Raw genomic sequence first — 17,219 nt, 5'->3', positions numbered from 1 at the left:
GCTGTGTTCAGAAAGGCTGAAAGCCCTGGCAGTGGCCACCAGGAGGCACTGCCGAGCCCACTCTATTCTGAATGCTGCAGTGAATGATGCTGAAAGGAGAAAGGCGGCCAAAAAAAGTTTAAGTGATCAGAACTACCTCAGCAGCTGTTCTCCTTTATCTTTGCTTCCCTCCCAACCCAGGCTCGGGATGTGGAATGCACTTCCTACCTAGATTAGCGCTTGGGAAAAAGACAAAGGCAAGCAAGGGCCCTGCTCTGAGCTCACTGACTTGGGCTGTTTGCCTGATTTCTGAACTGATTACTGTTTGCCTGAGGCCACAGTAATTACTTGCCCCTCCCTGGGTGACCGCTGGGCCTGAAACCGTTGGCTTTCTCATGTCCGGCATCACACCTCCAAGAACCTGGGCTGGCTCTCAGGCCACCCACCCAGCAGCCTGGCACCTTCTACCAAGCGAGTCTCTAGTCTAACTAGGCCAGCCTCTCTCTGCCACCCACAGGACAAAAAGGTAACGAGAGACAATAAAAACAGATTTTATTAAGGGTGAGAAAACTAAGGAGAGGCAATCTCAACATTTTAATTTTTTTTGAGTTTAATTTATACACAGGAAATTTGACAAATCGTAACTACACATCTCAATGAACTGTTATATATACAACTTCCACTTTTTCTTCAAAAATGAGATAAAAGTCGATCATGAAGCTACAAATTCTGCATTTCACTTTCTTTTGTAAGAGGAAAATAATTACAGACTGCCAAAACAGAACAAAACAAAACAAAAAAACCCAAAACCTCCAAGGAAGTTAAAATACGCCAATTCAGTTTAACATCCCATAGCATGTACGGCATGGTAACAGATCCTAATGATGACATTTGTAATCAGAAATCATTCCAACATGTGTGTCTATCATGTGTTGGGGACCTTTCTGAGGACTAAGATTACAGAGATGAGTAAATCTCACAAATATGAGTAAGTCATCAAAAAACAAGGTTGAATAATCATCAGTATCCTATGCTTGCCAAAGAGGAGCAGTAATAGAGGTTTAAGTGGAAATAGTAAATTGAAGTGCTTAAAAAGCTAAGCTTCTAATCTTGAAAATTAGCTCAAATGCTGGGCTCCTGCACTGAACCAGTACTGTACCACTTTTGTCTTCCCCAAGTCATATGGAAGGAGGGCGATGTGTTGTTAATTTCTCTGGAGGCCTTAAGTTCAAAGTAAATGTCATTATTAAGCATTTGAATACATGCAGAAGATACTAAGCACCTTCTTACACGCTCTAGGGGATGAAGACAATAAAGATACACAAAGCAAACAAGACATAATATAAGGCACCAAAAAGAGAGTGATACAAAAAAAGAAAGATGAACAAGCCTTTTAAACAGAGAAACTCTGGAGCGGAACACACGACAAACCCCACTGAAGGTCATGGCCATCTTGTCAGAAACCGTACAACTAGGTACTAAGTCCAGACCTAGAGGGTCTCTTTTAAAGACTATTAGGTCAAAAGGAGGGATAAAGGAATTCCTATTAAAATAGTACGAATGTGGGGCTTCCCTGGTGCTCCAGTGGTTAAGTGCTCCCAATGCAGGGGCCCAGGTTTGATCCCTGGTCAGGGAACTAGAGCCCACATGCCGCAACAAAGGTCCTACATGCCGCAACTAAGAACTGGAGCAGCCAAATCAATAAATATTTTAAAAATTTTAAAAATAAAATAGTAAGAATGTAAAACTTGGTGGCAGGGTATATCCACGGCAGAGTGAAGCGCAGCCTAGCTGACAACAGTTTGTTCTGTGGAAGGTGAGAGAAAAGAGCCCAGACAGGCAGATTTTGTCCACTCTGGGGGATCAGGTATCAGAGGTTCAGGAGAGAAGAGTGATGGAAGGAAAGAGGCATTCCTGAAACAGCATAAACCTGGCAGCCATGTGGAAAAGAGACCGAAGGGGCAAGAGGTGGGAAGCAGGAGGTAGAGACCTCTCCAGGCACAGTAACAGGCCTACAGGAGAGAAAAACAAGACGAAAACGGAGCAGGGATGAGTCATGAAGAAAGCGGGCTGGAGATTCAACAGCAGTCAGGACTCTGAATAGAGAAAACCATTCAAGGCTCAAGGTAAAGATGACTCCAAGGTCGTCAAGTTAAAGATGACTCCAAGGTTGTCAAGCTTTAGAGATGGAAAAGTAACGAGTGGACGGGAAAAATCATTTGATTTGTGGGGAAAGATACTGAATCCCCTTTTAACACTGAGATTGTGGCACGTTAAAAGGAGATTCATTACAATAAGGGAGCCCGGGAGAACGAATGCCTACTGAACAGTTGGAAACACTGGAATCCTAAAGCCATGAGAACATTTTGAAGAACTGCAAAGCCCTGAAGAAGTTTGCAAAGGCTTTAAGACACCAAGTAACAGTTTTTATACAAAAATACTAGCACCTTTGTGACCACCTAGAGGGGTGGGATAGGGAGGGTGGGAGGGAGGGAGATGCAAAAGGGAAGAGATATGGGAACATATGTATATGTATAACTGATTCACTTTGTTATAAAGCAGAAACTAACACACCATTGTAAAGCAATTATACTCCAATAAAGATGTAAAAAAAAAAAATATTAGCACCAAAACAACCTTGAAATTTTCCTAACAGTCTGTGCTGCTTTATGCCTCCAGGCTTCTACATATCCTGATCACTCTGCCCGGAATGCCCATCTCCTATCCAGTATTGGGAAATGTTGCTATCCTTTAGGGCAGGCCTCAGTCTAAGAAAACAGGGATATGCATATACATTATTACTTCATAGCTTTGAAGGATTAGAGAACCAGGAAACAGAGGCAAGTATAGATATCAGTGCAATAGAGCAGATACAACAGTCTCTTATTAGGAACAGGGGATTGAACTGGGAGCATCACTCCAACCTACACCCCGACCGCAGCTCTCAGAAGAAATCAGACCACCGCCCAGAAAGGAAAGGAAGAGAAGAAAGAATAGGTCACTCACACCATTTGCAAACACCACACCTAGATAAAATTCACATGTGTATTTAAAAGACAACAACCCTATGTAATAAGGAAAAGATCATCTTCCAGAATATTCAGAGAGAGAAATGACCTCTGGACATTCTCTACAAAATAAGCTAAAAGAAAACTTTAGGGAACAGATTTATGGCTGCAACAGAATGTAATACAACATGGACTCTTAAAGAAAGATAAAACAAAGGTAAATAATAAAAGAAGGTACAAAGATAAAACCAATTTTAAAAATACATAGAGGAGGGCTTCCTTGGTGGCGTAGTGCTTGAGAGTCCGCCTGCCGATGCAAGGAACACGGGTTCGTGCCCGGGTCCGGGAGGATCCCACATGCCGCGGAGCTGCTGGGCCCGTGAGCCATGGCCACGGGGTCTGCATGTCCGGAGCCTGTGCTCCGCAACGGGAGAGGCCACAAAAGTGAGAGGCCCGCATACCGCAAAAAAAAAAAAAAAAAAAAAGACGTAGAGGAAAGATGAACATGGAGAGCAAAGAAAGGATAAGTAAAATATTAATCATTGCTCCTTAGGGAGTAAAAAAGGTCAAAATTCTGTAAAAAGAACAGTAATCAAAAATAAACTTGAAGAAAACTGTCTGTGCCTGGTTGGGGCGGGGAGGTGCTGTAATACACATTGAGTTAAAAAAAAATTCATCAAGCTAATAATAACAGAAGGAATGATGACATTAGACTATCACCATTTTGCTTCCTAATGAAATGATGGATCAGGACAGTGCCCACCACTGGCTCTAAAACCCTTAGGTGAAGGTAGACATTCCCTAAAGCACAAATCAGGCTGACGAAGCCCAAACTGAGTCACTGATCCATCTCAACATTGTAAACTGAGAGACAGCTGGCATCCTGTGCGCCCTGAATCTGAATCAGACCAAGGCGCTGCATCCAACTACCAGTTTACAGAAGGCACCACAGGTATGCAATCAACAAAATCCAGACTATGGGAAATTCAACAGCACAACAGACCTTGGTTTTTTTTTTTTTTTTTTTTTTTTTTTTGCTGTACACGGGCCTCCCACTGCTGTGGCCTCTCCCGCTGCGGAGCACAGGCTCCAGACGCGCAGGCTCAGCGGCCATGGCTCACGGGCCCAGCCGCTCCGCGGCACGTGGGATCTTCCCGGATCGGGGCACGAACCCGCGTCCCCTGCATCGGCAGGCAGACCCCCAACCACTGCGCCACCAGGGAAGCCCCAGACCTTGGTTTTTTAAAAAAAAAAAAAAAAAGCTACTCCGGAGGAGGGTAAATACCCCAGGCGTTCAGCTAGGACCCTAACTGCTACACCCTGAGAGTTTAGAGTATACCAGAAATAGACCAGCCCAAAGCCCAGTTGGGAAGGATGTAAATCCCTGACTGATCTACACGTGCTCGATCCCCTTCATCTAACTGCCTGCCCAGAGCAAAACTCTAGAACTAGCTTGATATCATGCAGAGCCTCAAATTAACTTCACAATTTTATATACAGTAAGTGGCACATAAGGCAACAGTTGTGACTAAAATCCAAGATAATATGTGGGTTCCCTGTGAGTCTACTTTTATTGCCTTGTATTATTACACTTGGACAATAATATGCTTAAGTAATTAAGACATGATTGAGATTAGTAAAATTGATAAACCTCTGGTGAGGCTCATTTTAAAAAGGGTAGAGCAGATTATCTGTATCAGGAGTGAGAGAGAACATCACTACAAATCCTACAGGAAAAAAGAGTATTTTGAACAACACTATGCCAATAAATTTGAAAATTTACATGAAATAGACAAATTTCCAGAAAAACTCAATATCAAAACTGATACCAAAAAGTTTTAATCTGAAAAATTCTATATCTATGAAAGAAAAACTTCCCCACAAAGGAAACTATATCATTATTTTAAAATGAAATAACATCAATCTTATCCAAACTCTTCCAGAGAAAATACAAAGATAAAATATTCCATGATTCATTTTATAAAGCCAGCATAATCTTGATAGCAAAATATGACAAGGACATCATAAGAAAGGAAATTTTTAAGTCAATCTCATGTATGAATATAGATGCAAAAACTCTAAACAAAATATCAGCAAACAAAATCTAGGAATCCAGTAATACATAAAAAGAATACTTGGTCCTTGCCAGGTTAGTCTTAACACTAAAAAATATAGTATACAATTCACTACAATAACAAAATAACCAGAAAAATCACATTATCACCTGATCAGAAACTGGAAAAACATGTGATAAATTAACAACCAATCAGTATTTTAAAAAATTCATCCATGCAGGATTAAAAACTAGGAACAAAAGGAAACTTCCCTGAATCTAATTTAAAAATATTCAAAACAAAACAAATCTTTCTTAATAGTGAAATATTGAAAACTTTCCCTCTGACATCAGGAATGATACAAAGATGTCTCCAATAACCACTACTATTCAACAAACATTTACACTTCTTAGACAATGCAATAAAGTAATGTACAAGAATTAGAAAGGAAACAATAAAAATGTCATTATCTGCAGACACCATGAGTGTGTTCAACACAACATCCAAAAGAATCCTCAGCTCAACTATTATAATCAATAAATAAACTTAGTAAGGTTGGTGAATATAAAGTCAATATACAAAAGTTAACTGTAAAAAAAACATGGCAATTGTATTTCTACCTAATGTTAACAATTTAAAAACAACACTTAGGGCGCCCCTGGTGGGCGCAGTGGTAGAGAATCCACCTGCCAATGCAGGGGACACAGGTTCCAGCCCTGGTCCCAGAAAATCCCACATGCCGTGGAGCAACTAAGCCCGTGTGCCACAACTACTGAGCCTGCAAGCCTAGAGCCCGTGCTCCGCAACAAGAGAAGCCACTGCAATGAGAAGACCGCGCACCGCAAGGAAGAGTAGCCCCCGCTCACTGCAACTAGAGAAAGCCCGAGCACAGCAACAAAGACCCAACACAGCCAAAAATAAATAAATAAATTTATTTTAAAAATGAAAACTAAAACACCACTTAAATAGCATTAAAAAAATCAAACACCTAAAAATAAATCCTACAAAAAATAAATCCAACAAAGGATATACATGGCCTCTACAAAAAAAACCCTAAAACATATTGAGAAAAATTAAGAACTAAATAAATGAACTAGATGAACAGATATTGTAAAGATCTCATTTCTCCTCCAAAATGAACTACAGAATCAGCAAAAACCCAATAAAAATTCCAATAAGGTTGTGTGTGTGTGTGTGTGTGTGTGTGTATGAAAAACTGACAAGTGGGTTCTGAAATTATACTGAAATGCAAAGGACCTAACAACCAGAACAATCTTAAAGAACACAAATGAGAGAACTTACCATACTGGATACCAAGCCATAGTATAAAGCTGTAATTATCAAGACAATGTGGTATCAAGCCAAGGATAGGCACACAGACCCATGAAACAGAACAGGTAGTCAAGTACACATTTATGAGCATCTGATTTACAACAAAGGTGGCACTTCAGAGCAGTGGAGAGAGGGCTATGTTTCAATAAGTGGCACTGGGTCAACTGAATAGCCATTTGGGGAAAAAAAATTAACCTTGCCCCTACCTTATACCATACACAAAATTAAATTCCAAATGGAACTGAGGCTGACCTTAAGAAATATATCACCAAATTCCCTTCTCCTCTGGCTTCAAACTGAGTTAGGCAGCAGGAGATTGAGGGTAGGGGGAGAATGAAGTCAGGATGTTTATCCCCCAGGCCCCTCCCTGCTAGTTGTCCGCTTCCCTCTAAAGGCGGCCACAATTCCTACGGAAGCCCTCTCCACACGGCATCCTCTCCCAGCTGAGGTACAGCTCTTTGTTACTTTAAAGATGAAGATGGGTCCAGGGCTCTCGGCCATCACTAGTGCTGGGATACTGCAACATTTCTGCATTTGTTTTCTAAACTCTATTCACATGTTTGTAAATCATCCCCTTATTAAATTCACAGAATACCTAGTTAGAGGGCCTTCTTTTTCCTGCTGGAATCTGACTAACAGGCATTATCTAGAAAAGCTGAAGATGAGTTAAAGATATGCATGTCCTATATCACCCAGAAATTCCACTCCTAGTTATATACCTTACAGAAAGCTATGCTTATGTGCACCAGGACATGTCCGAAACTATTCACTGAAGCACTGTTTGTACAATAATAGCCACAAACTGGAAAAAAAAATGTCCAAAAACAGTTGAGAGGATAAATAAATTGGGTCAAAAATCTTACAATGGAACATTACATTCCATAAAAAGGAAAAAAATACTCAAACTTTTATAGTTCAGGGCCCTTTACCGCTCTTAGAAATTGTTAAAGATCCTAAAGATCTTTTGTTTTACATATTTTTATACAAATATACATACATACATAGTTTTTAAATGTGTATTTATTCATTTAAAAATAACAATAAATAACATTTCTTATGAAAAATAACCTTTTGTTTTCCAAAATAAAAGTGAGAAGAGTGGTACGGTTTTATATTTGCAAATCTTTTATTGTCTGGCTTAATAGAAAACACTCAATTTTCTTAATAGAAAACACTCAACACTCTGTTTCAGCATTCAGTCTATTGTGATGTTGTTTTGACTGAAACACATGAAATTAGCCTTACACTGATATTTAACTGGAAAAGGGAGGAGTAGTTTAACAGCCTTTTCATGTAATTATAGATATTCCTCTTCGATACTACACCAAAACTCGACAAGTAAGAATTTCTTAAAGATTAGATTCAATGTAGCATCTGACACCCTGTCAATGAACTTTTCATACTCTTACATACATCAAATCCATTGGCTAAGCTTGCACAGGTGAATGAATCTTTTACCCAGGCATGATTTTGTAACATCATGTACACATCATTTGGAAAACTCTGGTTCAATGAATTGTTCAAGTCTTCCAAATGATGACATTTCACACTATATGACATTTTTTAAAAAATCACATTCATTAATATTGCCATCTATCTCATCAGGAAGGTTTTAAGTGTTGACAAGCTGTCAAGTTCACAGTGGCAGATACAAATTCTAATTTTCATGTGAAAACTCAAATTTTATCATTGTCAACAAATACATTCAATTGTTTCCTTTAAAATGACAGGCTCACTTTGTTCATTTTCAAGAAAATGTCTGCCAAATACCCCAGTGTGAATTAATCAAAGCTTATCTATCAGCCGTTCTATCAAATAAAAGGTATTCTATTAAAAAAAGTAGCAAGTTTAGTTTGCAACTCAAATAGTTACACATGTGCTTTTTTTCAAAGCAACCATCCTAGTTCAATATGCAGCAGAAGTGCTTTATGCATACTTATCATTTCATCACACAGAATATTAAAAGATGTGCTCTCGGGCTTCCCTGGTGGCGCAGTGGTTGGGAGTCCGTCTGCTGATGCAGGGGACACGGGTTCGTGCCCCGGTCCGGGAAGATCCCACATGCCGCGGAGCGGCTGGGCCCGTGAGCCATGGCCGCTGAGCCTGCGCATCCGGAGCCTGTGCTCCGCAACGGGAGAGGCCACAGCAGTGAGAGGCCCGCGTACCGCAAAAAAAAAAAGATGTGTTCTCAAGAGCTGAAATAAATTCAATCATTCCTCCTACTTTACCAAAGACATTCTGGAGTGAAACTGGATTAGTATGACCACCAGTACAGTTTGGGGTCACTGCTTTTACCCACGATAAGGTGTCAGCAGTTTTCCTCACCATTGCTTTTACACCATCAGTACCAATGTCAACAATAAAAGGGCAAATAAAGTCTTCAGTAATCATGAAAATAGTTTTGACCTCAAGGATCCCATGAAAGGGTCTTAAAGAAACCCTAGGAGTCTGTAGAGCACCTCTGAGAACAACTGAATTACATCAACACAAGGTAATATGGGTGAATCTTAAAACTGTAATGCTGAGCAACAATACTGACACAAAAAGGTATGTATTAAGAGATGCATTCATATAAAAATTCATCAACAGGCAAAACTAAACTATATGTTTAAGGAATGCATACTTAGTTTGAGAAAACACACTGGGAGATTTTAAGACACTTCTCAATAATCAACAGACCAAGAAGACAGAAATTAGTAAAGTTTAAACACAATTAAAAAACTTAGTCTAATGGCCACATATAGAACTCCACACCCAACAGAAAACACATTCTTAACAAACATACAGAACACTCATAAAAACTGACAATATGCTACATGAAGCAAGTCTCACAAAAACAAAGAGTGTTATTATATGGACTATATTAATGCAATTAATTTAAAAATCAATAACACAAAGATAACTTAAAAAACAACATTTAGGAATTTTAAAAGTATACTTTTAAATGGTTCATAGGTTAAATAAGAAATAATAGAAGTTAGAAAATATTTAGAACTGAACACTAAAAATGCTACATGTCAAAATGTGTGAAGTAAGCTAAAACGTAGTAGAGAAGACATACGCAGTTTTTAAGTAGTTTTATTAAGAAGATGAAAATTAATGACCTGAGAAGGTAGAAGTTGGGGAGATTAAATCCAAAGAAAATAGAAGGAAATAACATAACCAAACCTGTTAGTAACTTACCTAAATGAACATATGTTATGTCTTATCTATAGAAATATGTCCCAATGGACCTCCCTGGTGGCGCAGTGGCTAAGAATCCACCTGCCAATGCAGGGGACACAGGTTCAAGCCCTGGTCCAGGAAGATCCCACATGCTGTGGAGCAACTGGGCCCGTGAGCCACGACTACTGAGCCTGCGCTCTGGAGCCTCTGAGCCACAACTACTGAGTCTACGCTGTAGAGCCCGCGAGCCACAACAAGACAAGCCACCACAATGAGAAGCCGGTGCACCGCGACAAAGAGTAGCCCCTGCTTGCCGCAACTAGAGAAAGCCCGTGTGCAGCAACAAAGACCCAACACAGCCAAAAATAAATAAATAAAAATAAATAAATTTATTTAAAAAAAAAAGAAATATGTCCCAAAGGTCCTATCCAAGTTATTATAGTGTCTATACCATGGTACCTCAATTGATCAATTTCAAGTGCTGGGTAAATTCCAAAGCCCAATACTACACCCTTCACTCAATGTTCAGCAGCCACGGCCGTCCACAGCCCCACTCTCTTAGTAGGTTTCTTTAGAGTCAAGGGCTCCAACGTGAATCTTCCATAGGAACCCTTTCTCCACCCTACTAATTGAAGGTGTGATCCTCCCAAACCCTCACCTCTGCTGTGACCTTAGTACTTCAAGAAAAAACTCAGGGACTTCCCTGGTGGCGCAGTGGTTAAGAATCTGCCTGCCAATGCAGGGGACACAGGTTTGAGCCCTGGTCCGGAAAGATACCACATGCAGCGGAGCAACTAAGCCCATGCGTCACAACTACTGAGCCTGCGCTCTAGAGCCTGTGAGCCACAACTACTGAGCCCACGTGCTGCAGCTACTGAAGGCCACGTGCCTAGAGCCCGTGCTCCGCAACGAGAGAAGCCACTGCAATGAGAGGCCCGCGCACCACAATGAAGAGTAGCCCCCACTCATTGCAACTAGAGAAAGCCCACGGGAAGCAACGAAGACCCAACGTAGGCTAAAATAAATAAATAAATAAATTTTGAAAAAAGAAAAAACTCAGATTCTCCTTCTGTAAAGCCCAGGGGGCCATGCTTTGAAAAGAAACCCAGAAATTCACTCCTGTTGTCACCGAATTAAGCTGGAAAAAAATCAAACAAACTCAATAAAAGATACTTGCAAAGTCTTAGAATTATCATGAGAAATGGCTACAAATAAACTAAATTGTCTTTTCCCTCCTCCTTCCCTTTTACCCACAACTTCCTTCCCCTTTCTCTTTCCCTCCTCTCTCCTCCCTGCAGCAGCCCTGAAGGGCAAGGTGGGGTCAGGGGGCAGACAGGCTCCTTTCCAGAGCACAGCACTCCACAGCTTTTTGGTTATGTCCCTGCATTTCCAGCCCTTCGCAATTCACCGAACCAAGTATCATCCAAAATTGATCCACCTCTCAAATCTCAGATGTCAACATAATGATCTGACCACAATCTCTTTATTTCCCAGTTTTCTCACTCCCTCTCTCCACTCCTTTCTCTCCAGACAAAAATGTGGCCACCTTACACATTCTGTTATTCAGTCTCAGCTGGATTCCCAATGCTGCTCTCCAATTGTTTTCTTTTTTTTTTTTATTAGTTTCTTCTTTATAACAAAGTGAATCAGTTATACATATATATCTGTTCCCATATCCCTTCTCTCTTGCGTCTCCCTCCCTCCCACCCTCCCTATCCTACCCTTACAGGTGGTCACAAAGCACCAAGCTGATCTCCAATTGTCTTCTTATCCTTGGCTTCCTCCCCTTTCCAAACCTTACGCATTCTCAAGCCACCTTCCCGACCCTGGTGCCTCTTACCCTTACTTTGCATCCTAACTCATAGAGGAAAAATAAAATAAAAGAGACCACCAGGCTTGATTCAGACTACTCTGGCAAAGGTCATGAATGAACTACTCATTCTCAGATGTTCCCACAGCTAGCTCCCTCCTATCAGTCAGATTCCAGCTCAGATGCTACCTTCTCAAAGAACCCTCCCCTGACCCGCTAGGGAAAGCCATCCCACAGTCCTGTTTTATTTCCATACAGGATGTACCACAAAGGCAGAGATTTGGCCTGGCCTGTTCACCACACTCTCTCCAGCACCTAGAACATAGTAGGTGCTCAGTAAACATCCACTAAATAAACTAATTCTATGGGAAAACGACTTCTGCTTTGCTGAAGTTCTGAACTATACATGGACGTCAGTACCACACTCTTTGCATAAAATTCAACTTTTTTCCAAATTCAGACCGTTAGTGTCAACCTTTCCCTCTACTTCTCTTCATTCTAAATCTACATTCTATCTACCCTGCCTTCTTTATTTTTTAAAATTTATTTTATTGAAGTATAGTTGATTTACAATGTTGTGTTAATTTCTACTGTATAGCAAAGTGATTCAGTTATACACACACACATTCTTTTTCATATTCTTTTCCATTATGGTTTATCACAGGATATTGAATATAGTTCCCTGTGCTCTACAGTAGAACCTTGTTGTTTATCCATCTTATATATAATAGTTTGCATCTACTAATCCCATACTCCCAATCCATCCCTCCCCGCCCCCTCCCCTTGGCAACCACAAGTCTGTTCTCTATGTATGGGAGTCTGTTTCTGTTTTGTAGATAAATTCATTTGTGTCATATTTTAGATTCCACATATAAGTGATATCATATGATATTTGTCTTTCTCTTTCTGACCTACTTCACTCAGTATGATAATCTCTAGGTCCATCCATGTTGCTGCTAATTATCCTGCCTTCTTTAAATCATTGCCACCCGTGTCCACCATCCCTTCAAGCCTCTTTTGGCAGTAGAGATTCTTTCAGTATCTGGCTTGCATTTTCCTCTCAACCCGATCCCTTATTACTTTCGGGAACTTCTATATGGTCACAACACCGTCAGCGACTGTGACACATGTGTCAACTGCTAACCACAGGACAATCCCAGCCTCAATCACACCCTGAACTGTTTCCTCTTAAAAACCTCAGCATTCAGCGTTCCGACTTCCCTGTACCCAATGACCTTGACCTTGCTCCTTGCTGAAACCTCTAAGCTTGCAGCCCCGCCACTTTATACCACCTGGATATACACTGGATTTCCTACCAATCTGCCGTCTGTATCCTACCACTAATGCAACTCTTATTACCATATTAAATTCCCTTATCTTTCTGCCACATGCTCTCCCCGCTCTTATTAGGCTCCAGAGCACCATTACACAAAAATCTCAAATACAATTTTAGTCTATTTAATTGCAGATTGGATTATTTAAAATTCTGTGTTAAGATTTAAAGCAAAGCAAGATTTGGGTAAGCAAGGGACAATCTTTCTACCTTTAATAGAAACAGACATGTTAAACAGAGAGTATGTGGGTATTCTACGTTGATTAGGACAGTATGTATAATTTCCATGAATTCCCGGTCACCACTGCACATGATTATTCAGAGGGCATACTTACATAGATAAGTCCTGAATAGTAACGATCCTTCAGATTATGCAAAACAGAAGCTTCATTCAAGCACGTCAATTCTGCCATATCCTCCACCTTGGAAAACTTAGGTGGGTTCATCTTCTGAATATCATCTTTGTTGACCATTGCTTTCTTTCCATTCTCCGCCAACTCCACCATAACTTCATCTCCCCGCTCTTCTTTGATACTAGCTGCCTCGAAACCATGGCGTTCTGATGGAATCCACACTAGCTTTTTAGCCGTCCAATCAGCCTGAGTGGCAGGGTTGTAGATGACCGCCCTGTCCACAAAGAGATACCTCTCTGGATCTTCAAGTCCAGTTCTCTGTGCCATTGTGAACAGGAGGATCCAAGAGCGATTGCCTCTGCGAGAAGAGGAGGAGGAGGACAAAGTCAGATATTTCAAAATATACTATGGTTCACAAATTTTACTCTTCTAAGAAACTTAAAACAAATGCTTTGGTAAACAGAAAGCGTGAACTTTGAGTGAAGGAGCTGGGGTAGCCCTCTCCATGGCCGTACTAACTGGGTTTCCAAGGTAAATTTCAGGTGTGACCACAAATGATGACTCTGGTCGTCTGAGGACCACTCAAGATGTAGCCTGTCACTGACGGCTAGAAAACAAGCAGGAGGGAAAAGCAAAGTTCCAGTTTCACCCTTTTTTCCCTCTCCATCTCCTATTTCACCCTCACCACAAATTAAACAGGGACTTAAGAAGGGAAAGGAAAAGGAAGAAAAAGAAAACAAAGTTTCATGACAAAAGGCCCATGGAGTGCTGCTGGACCACCAGGATGTATTGATAGCCACAGAAACGCACGGTGGCTGCCAGCAGACCGACCCTCAGGTCTAGAATGTGCCTCCCATCCTACCTTCAGACAACAGACTCAACATTCTTCCTTACAATTACCTCAAGCCAGCCCCCTGCAGCTTCGCTATGGCCCATGTGGCCTCAGTGTGATCACGAGACCACAGGGGATGAGGGTATTGGCATCACACCCAGCCTTTCAAGTATGTGATGGGAGCTGTTCAGGTCTCCACTCCCAGGCCCGCAGCTGCTCCCCGCCGGTTCCTCTCCTGCATCCCGTCCTTCATCAGGACTCACTCCTCCACTCTGGTCTCGCCTCCAAACAGACTCCATGCCCCTTTCGAGTGTGGGGACTGGAAGCAAACAGAATATTCCAGACACAGTCTGACCAGTGCAGAAGTAAAGGAACTGTTCACAGCCTTAGGCCACACTGGGGAAAGCACTGCTTCTGTGACTTTTACAATGAACAGTATCTCAAGACCTAAGTGATTTACTGTGCTCATTTATGGCTGGTTCACAAGGAACTGTCAGCGAAAGCTCCACTCACAGTCCTTGAAGCTATTTCTCCTCTTATACTTGTGGGACTGACTTTTTGGATCACAGGACAGGATTTACATTCGTCACTCACCTTTCTGATGTGACTCATCATTCCTGCCTGACAACATCTTTCTGGAATCCCACACCATCATTAAATACTGTTATTACTCCAAATTCCAGGTTGTTACAAATCTCATCCAAATCAATGCAAGAAGGCAAGTGAGTAACCATCAAACCCTCCCAACTTTTCCCTCTCCCCAAAAACAAAAAGATTCTTGGTAGGCAAGAGAATGGAAGGCTGCAAGGGAAATCATAAAGTCATCCAAAGTTGTTAAGAGGTTCTTAACCTCGAGGCTGTAGACAAAGTTCAAGCTCCATGAAATCACTGAAATGGTCTAAAAACGTTGTACAACTTTTTTGTATATCTGTGCTTTTCTGAGGAGAACACGTATAACTTTCTTCAGATTCTTAAAGGGATCTTTTATCTTTGTCCTAAAACACTAAACACTGATAGTGGGTACAAGATACTAGCCCTTTCAGTCCCAGTAAGAAGGTACTAGAATCAAATAGCTAAGATTCTTCAGAAACTGGTTGTTACAATGCAAAGGATTACAAACACTCATGCCCTGGAGCATGGTTCTCAAACTTTGGCAAGGGCATCAGCAACACCTAAAGGGCTTATTAAAATACAGATCGCTGGGCCCCATTCCCAGAATTTCTGATTCAGTAGGTCTGGGGTGGAGGACCTGATAATTTGCATTTCTAACAAAAACTCCCAGATGCTGCAGATAATGCTGGACCACACTTTGAGAACCATTCCTCCACAGTTCTCTGGTTGCCATGGTGAACCACTGTTACTACCAGGTATGTAGGAGTAGAAAAAAAGGTTGAAAACCAATGTTTTAGACGAATTCATAACCTGATTTAAAGGATATGCTAACGTTTTAAGGAGTATACACTTGGATAAAACAAAAATCACAAAACAGAATAAAACAAACAAAAAATCACAAAACATGTAACATTAAGACTTCTACCGATAGAATTGCTAATATGCTCTCTAACTATACTTGCAGTTGCCTTCTTAGGCATCCATGTGGGAGAGGACAATAGAGAAAATATTCATGCACACATGTACATTCTGAAGAACGGCTTCAAAAACCCATCACCTCTCCGGACTGCACTGGTAAGATTATTAACAAGTTTTCTGTCTTCCCAACCTATACATACACTCACTACCCACTGCTAGGAAGAGGATGGCTCTGAAATGGGAATCATCCTGGATGAATGTGGATACAGACAATAGGACACACACTCTGCCTTAGGAAGGACAGTCTCTTAAAAGGGAAAATATCCAACTAGAACAAAATACGATAACAAGTTACTCTTATTCTTATTAGGTATAAACTGTATACCCCATACGACACTTCAGAAACTGCCTTGCTGCCTGTATGTATGCACACATTTCTTTACTTTTACATTAGACATGTAATTATATGCTTAGATTTAGCAAATGACTATAAATCACAGTAACTTAACAGGTCATTTCTAGGGCAGGTCTTTTTTCTTTTTTTTTTTAAGTAAATCACGGATTTATAAATTATTTGATCAAATCAACACATTTTAAATTTATCAGTATGTACTTTTTCTAGGTGGGGAACCACCTATCATTTAATATAAGGGAAAAAAACCCACAATAGATCACAATAGTGTGATTACAATATGCTCCTGATTTTGTGGGGGGGGGATTACATAAACACTTTTTTTTGGGTCTTCACTGGGTAGTGGGATCACAAACTACTTTTAATTTTTACTTTTCCAGAGTTTTCTACAACTAACTAAACACTATGAGGATGGTTTCCTGTCTTTGCCATACGGTGAGCTTGCCCCCTGGTCCACAGGAGGGCCTCTATATACCTATTGGTCAATACTACATGAATGGTCCCGACCCTCACTGTAAGCTTCAGCTTCTCCTCCATCACCAAAAGCTAACCATTCCTTCAAATCCTAACCCAACGCCACCCTTTCAGAAGCTCTCTTCAGGTCAACCTGGCAATTTAATCCTTCTCCTTCTCCTAACATTTTGTACCGCTCTCCTGGCATTCTTCTTACCCTCCCTCGCCTTTGTACCAGAGGACTCAGGTAGTAGGTGCTCAAACCCTTGTTTAGTTGACAGAGTCCCTGAGGCCAGTGAAGATGTTTTGTTCATCTTAACTCTTCACTTGTGGTTGCCAAATATGTTGTATTTTTTTCATTCCATTGTACATTGGGTACCTAATCTTGATAATGCTGGTATTTAATAGGGAAACCTCTCCCACATGCTTTGCCTTTCGGAAAGGATAATACTAGAATTTTGAAAACAGCAGATACTGTTGTTATATACCACTAATCATGGCCAGGCACTATTCTAAGCAGTTTATGTATGTATTAACTCTTAATCCTCACAACAGCCCTACGTGGTAGGTACTATTAATATCTCCATTTTACAGATGAGGAACCCAAGGTTCAGAGAAAGCCAATAACTGGCTGGAGGTCACAGAGCTAACGCGGAGCAGAGCTGGGAGTAAACTCAGTTCAGCTCCGGAGCACATGCTACAAGGATGGAAGGTGAGAAGGAGAAAACTTTGAAGGGCATGTACTACACTACATACTGCCTCTCGATCGATTATCAATCGTGGCTTCAAGAGCACAGGCTCAGGGAGTTCCCTGGCGGTCCAGTGGTCAGGACTCTGCGCTTCCACTGCCGGGGGCCGGGGTTCGATCCCTGGTCTGGGAACTAAGATCCCACAAGCCGCCAGAAAAAAAAAAAAAAAAAAAAAGAATACAGGCTTGGCCAATGAACACACTAGCACA

General features: G+C 41.0%; 1 protein-coding gene across 4 annotated transcripts in view; it reads right to left on the bottom strand.

Annotated features, from left to right (window-relative positions):
• MYH10 (myosin heavy chain 10) overlaps positions 1–13,376 on the bottom strand; it is a gene marked incomplete at its 5' end in the record, with an annotated part of 131,402 nt that extends 118,026 nt beyond the window's left edge. For 2 of the 4 annotated variants that reach the window (XM_079724672.1, XM_079724673.1), the window contains one exon: positions 13,017–13,376. In XM_079724672.1, coding sequence (XP_079580798.1) covers positions 13,017–13,361 — 345 coding nt within the window. The remainder of the gene's footprint in view (positions 1–13,016) is intronic. The other 2 variants (XM_079724674.1, XM_079724675.1) reach the window with 1 other exon arrangement.
• Between the last annotated feature and the right edge of the window lie 3,843 nt (positions 13,377–17,219).

This window comes from Hyperoodon ampullatus, assembly GCF_949752795.1.
Source record: "Hyperoodon ampullatus genome assembly, chromosome: 19".
In the NCBI taxonomy this organism is placed as follows: Eukaryota; Metazoa; Chordata; class Mammalia; order Artiodactyla; family Ziphiidae; genus Hyperoodon; species Hyperoodon ampullatus.
The sequence above is the reverse complement of the archived record's forward strand: the minus strand, read 5'-3'. Positions and strand labels throughout refer to the sequence as shown.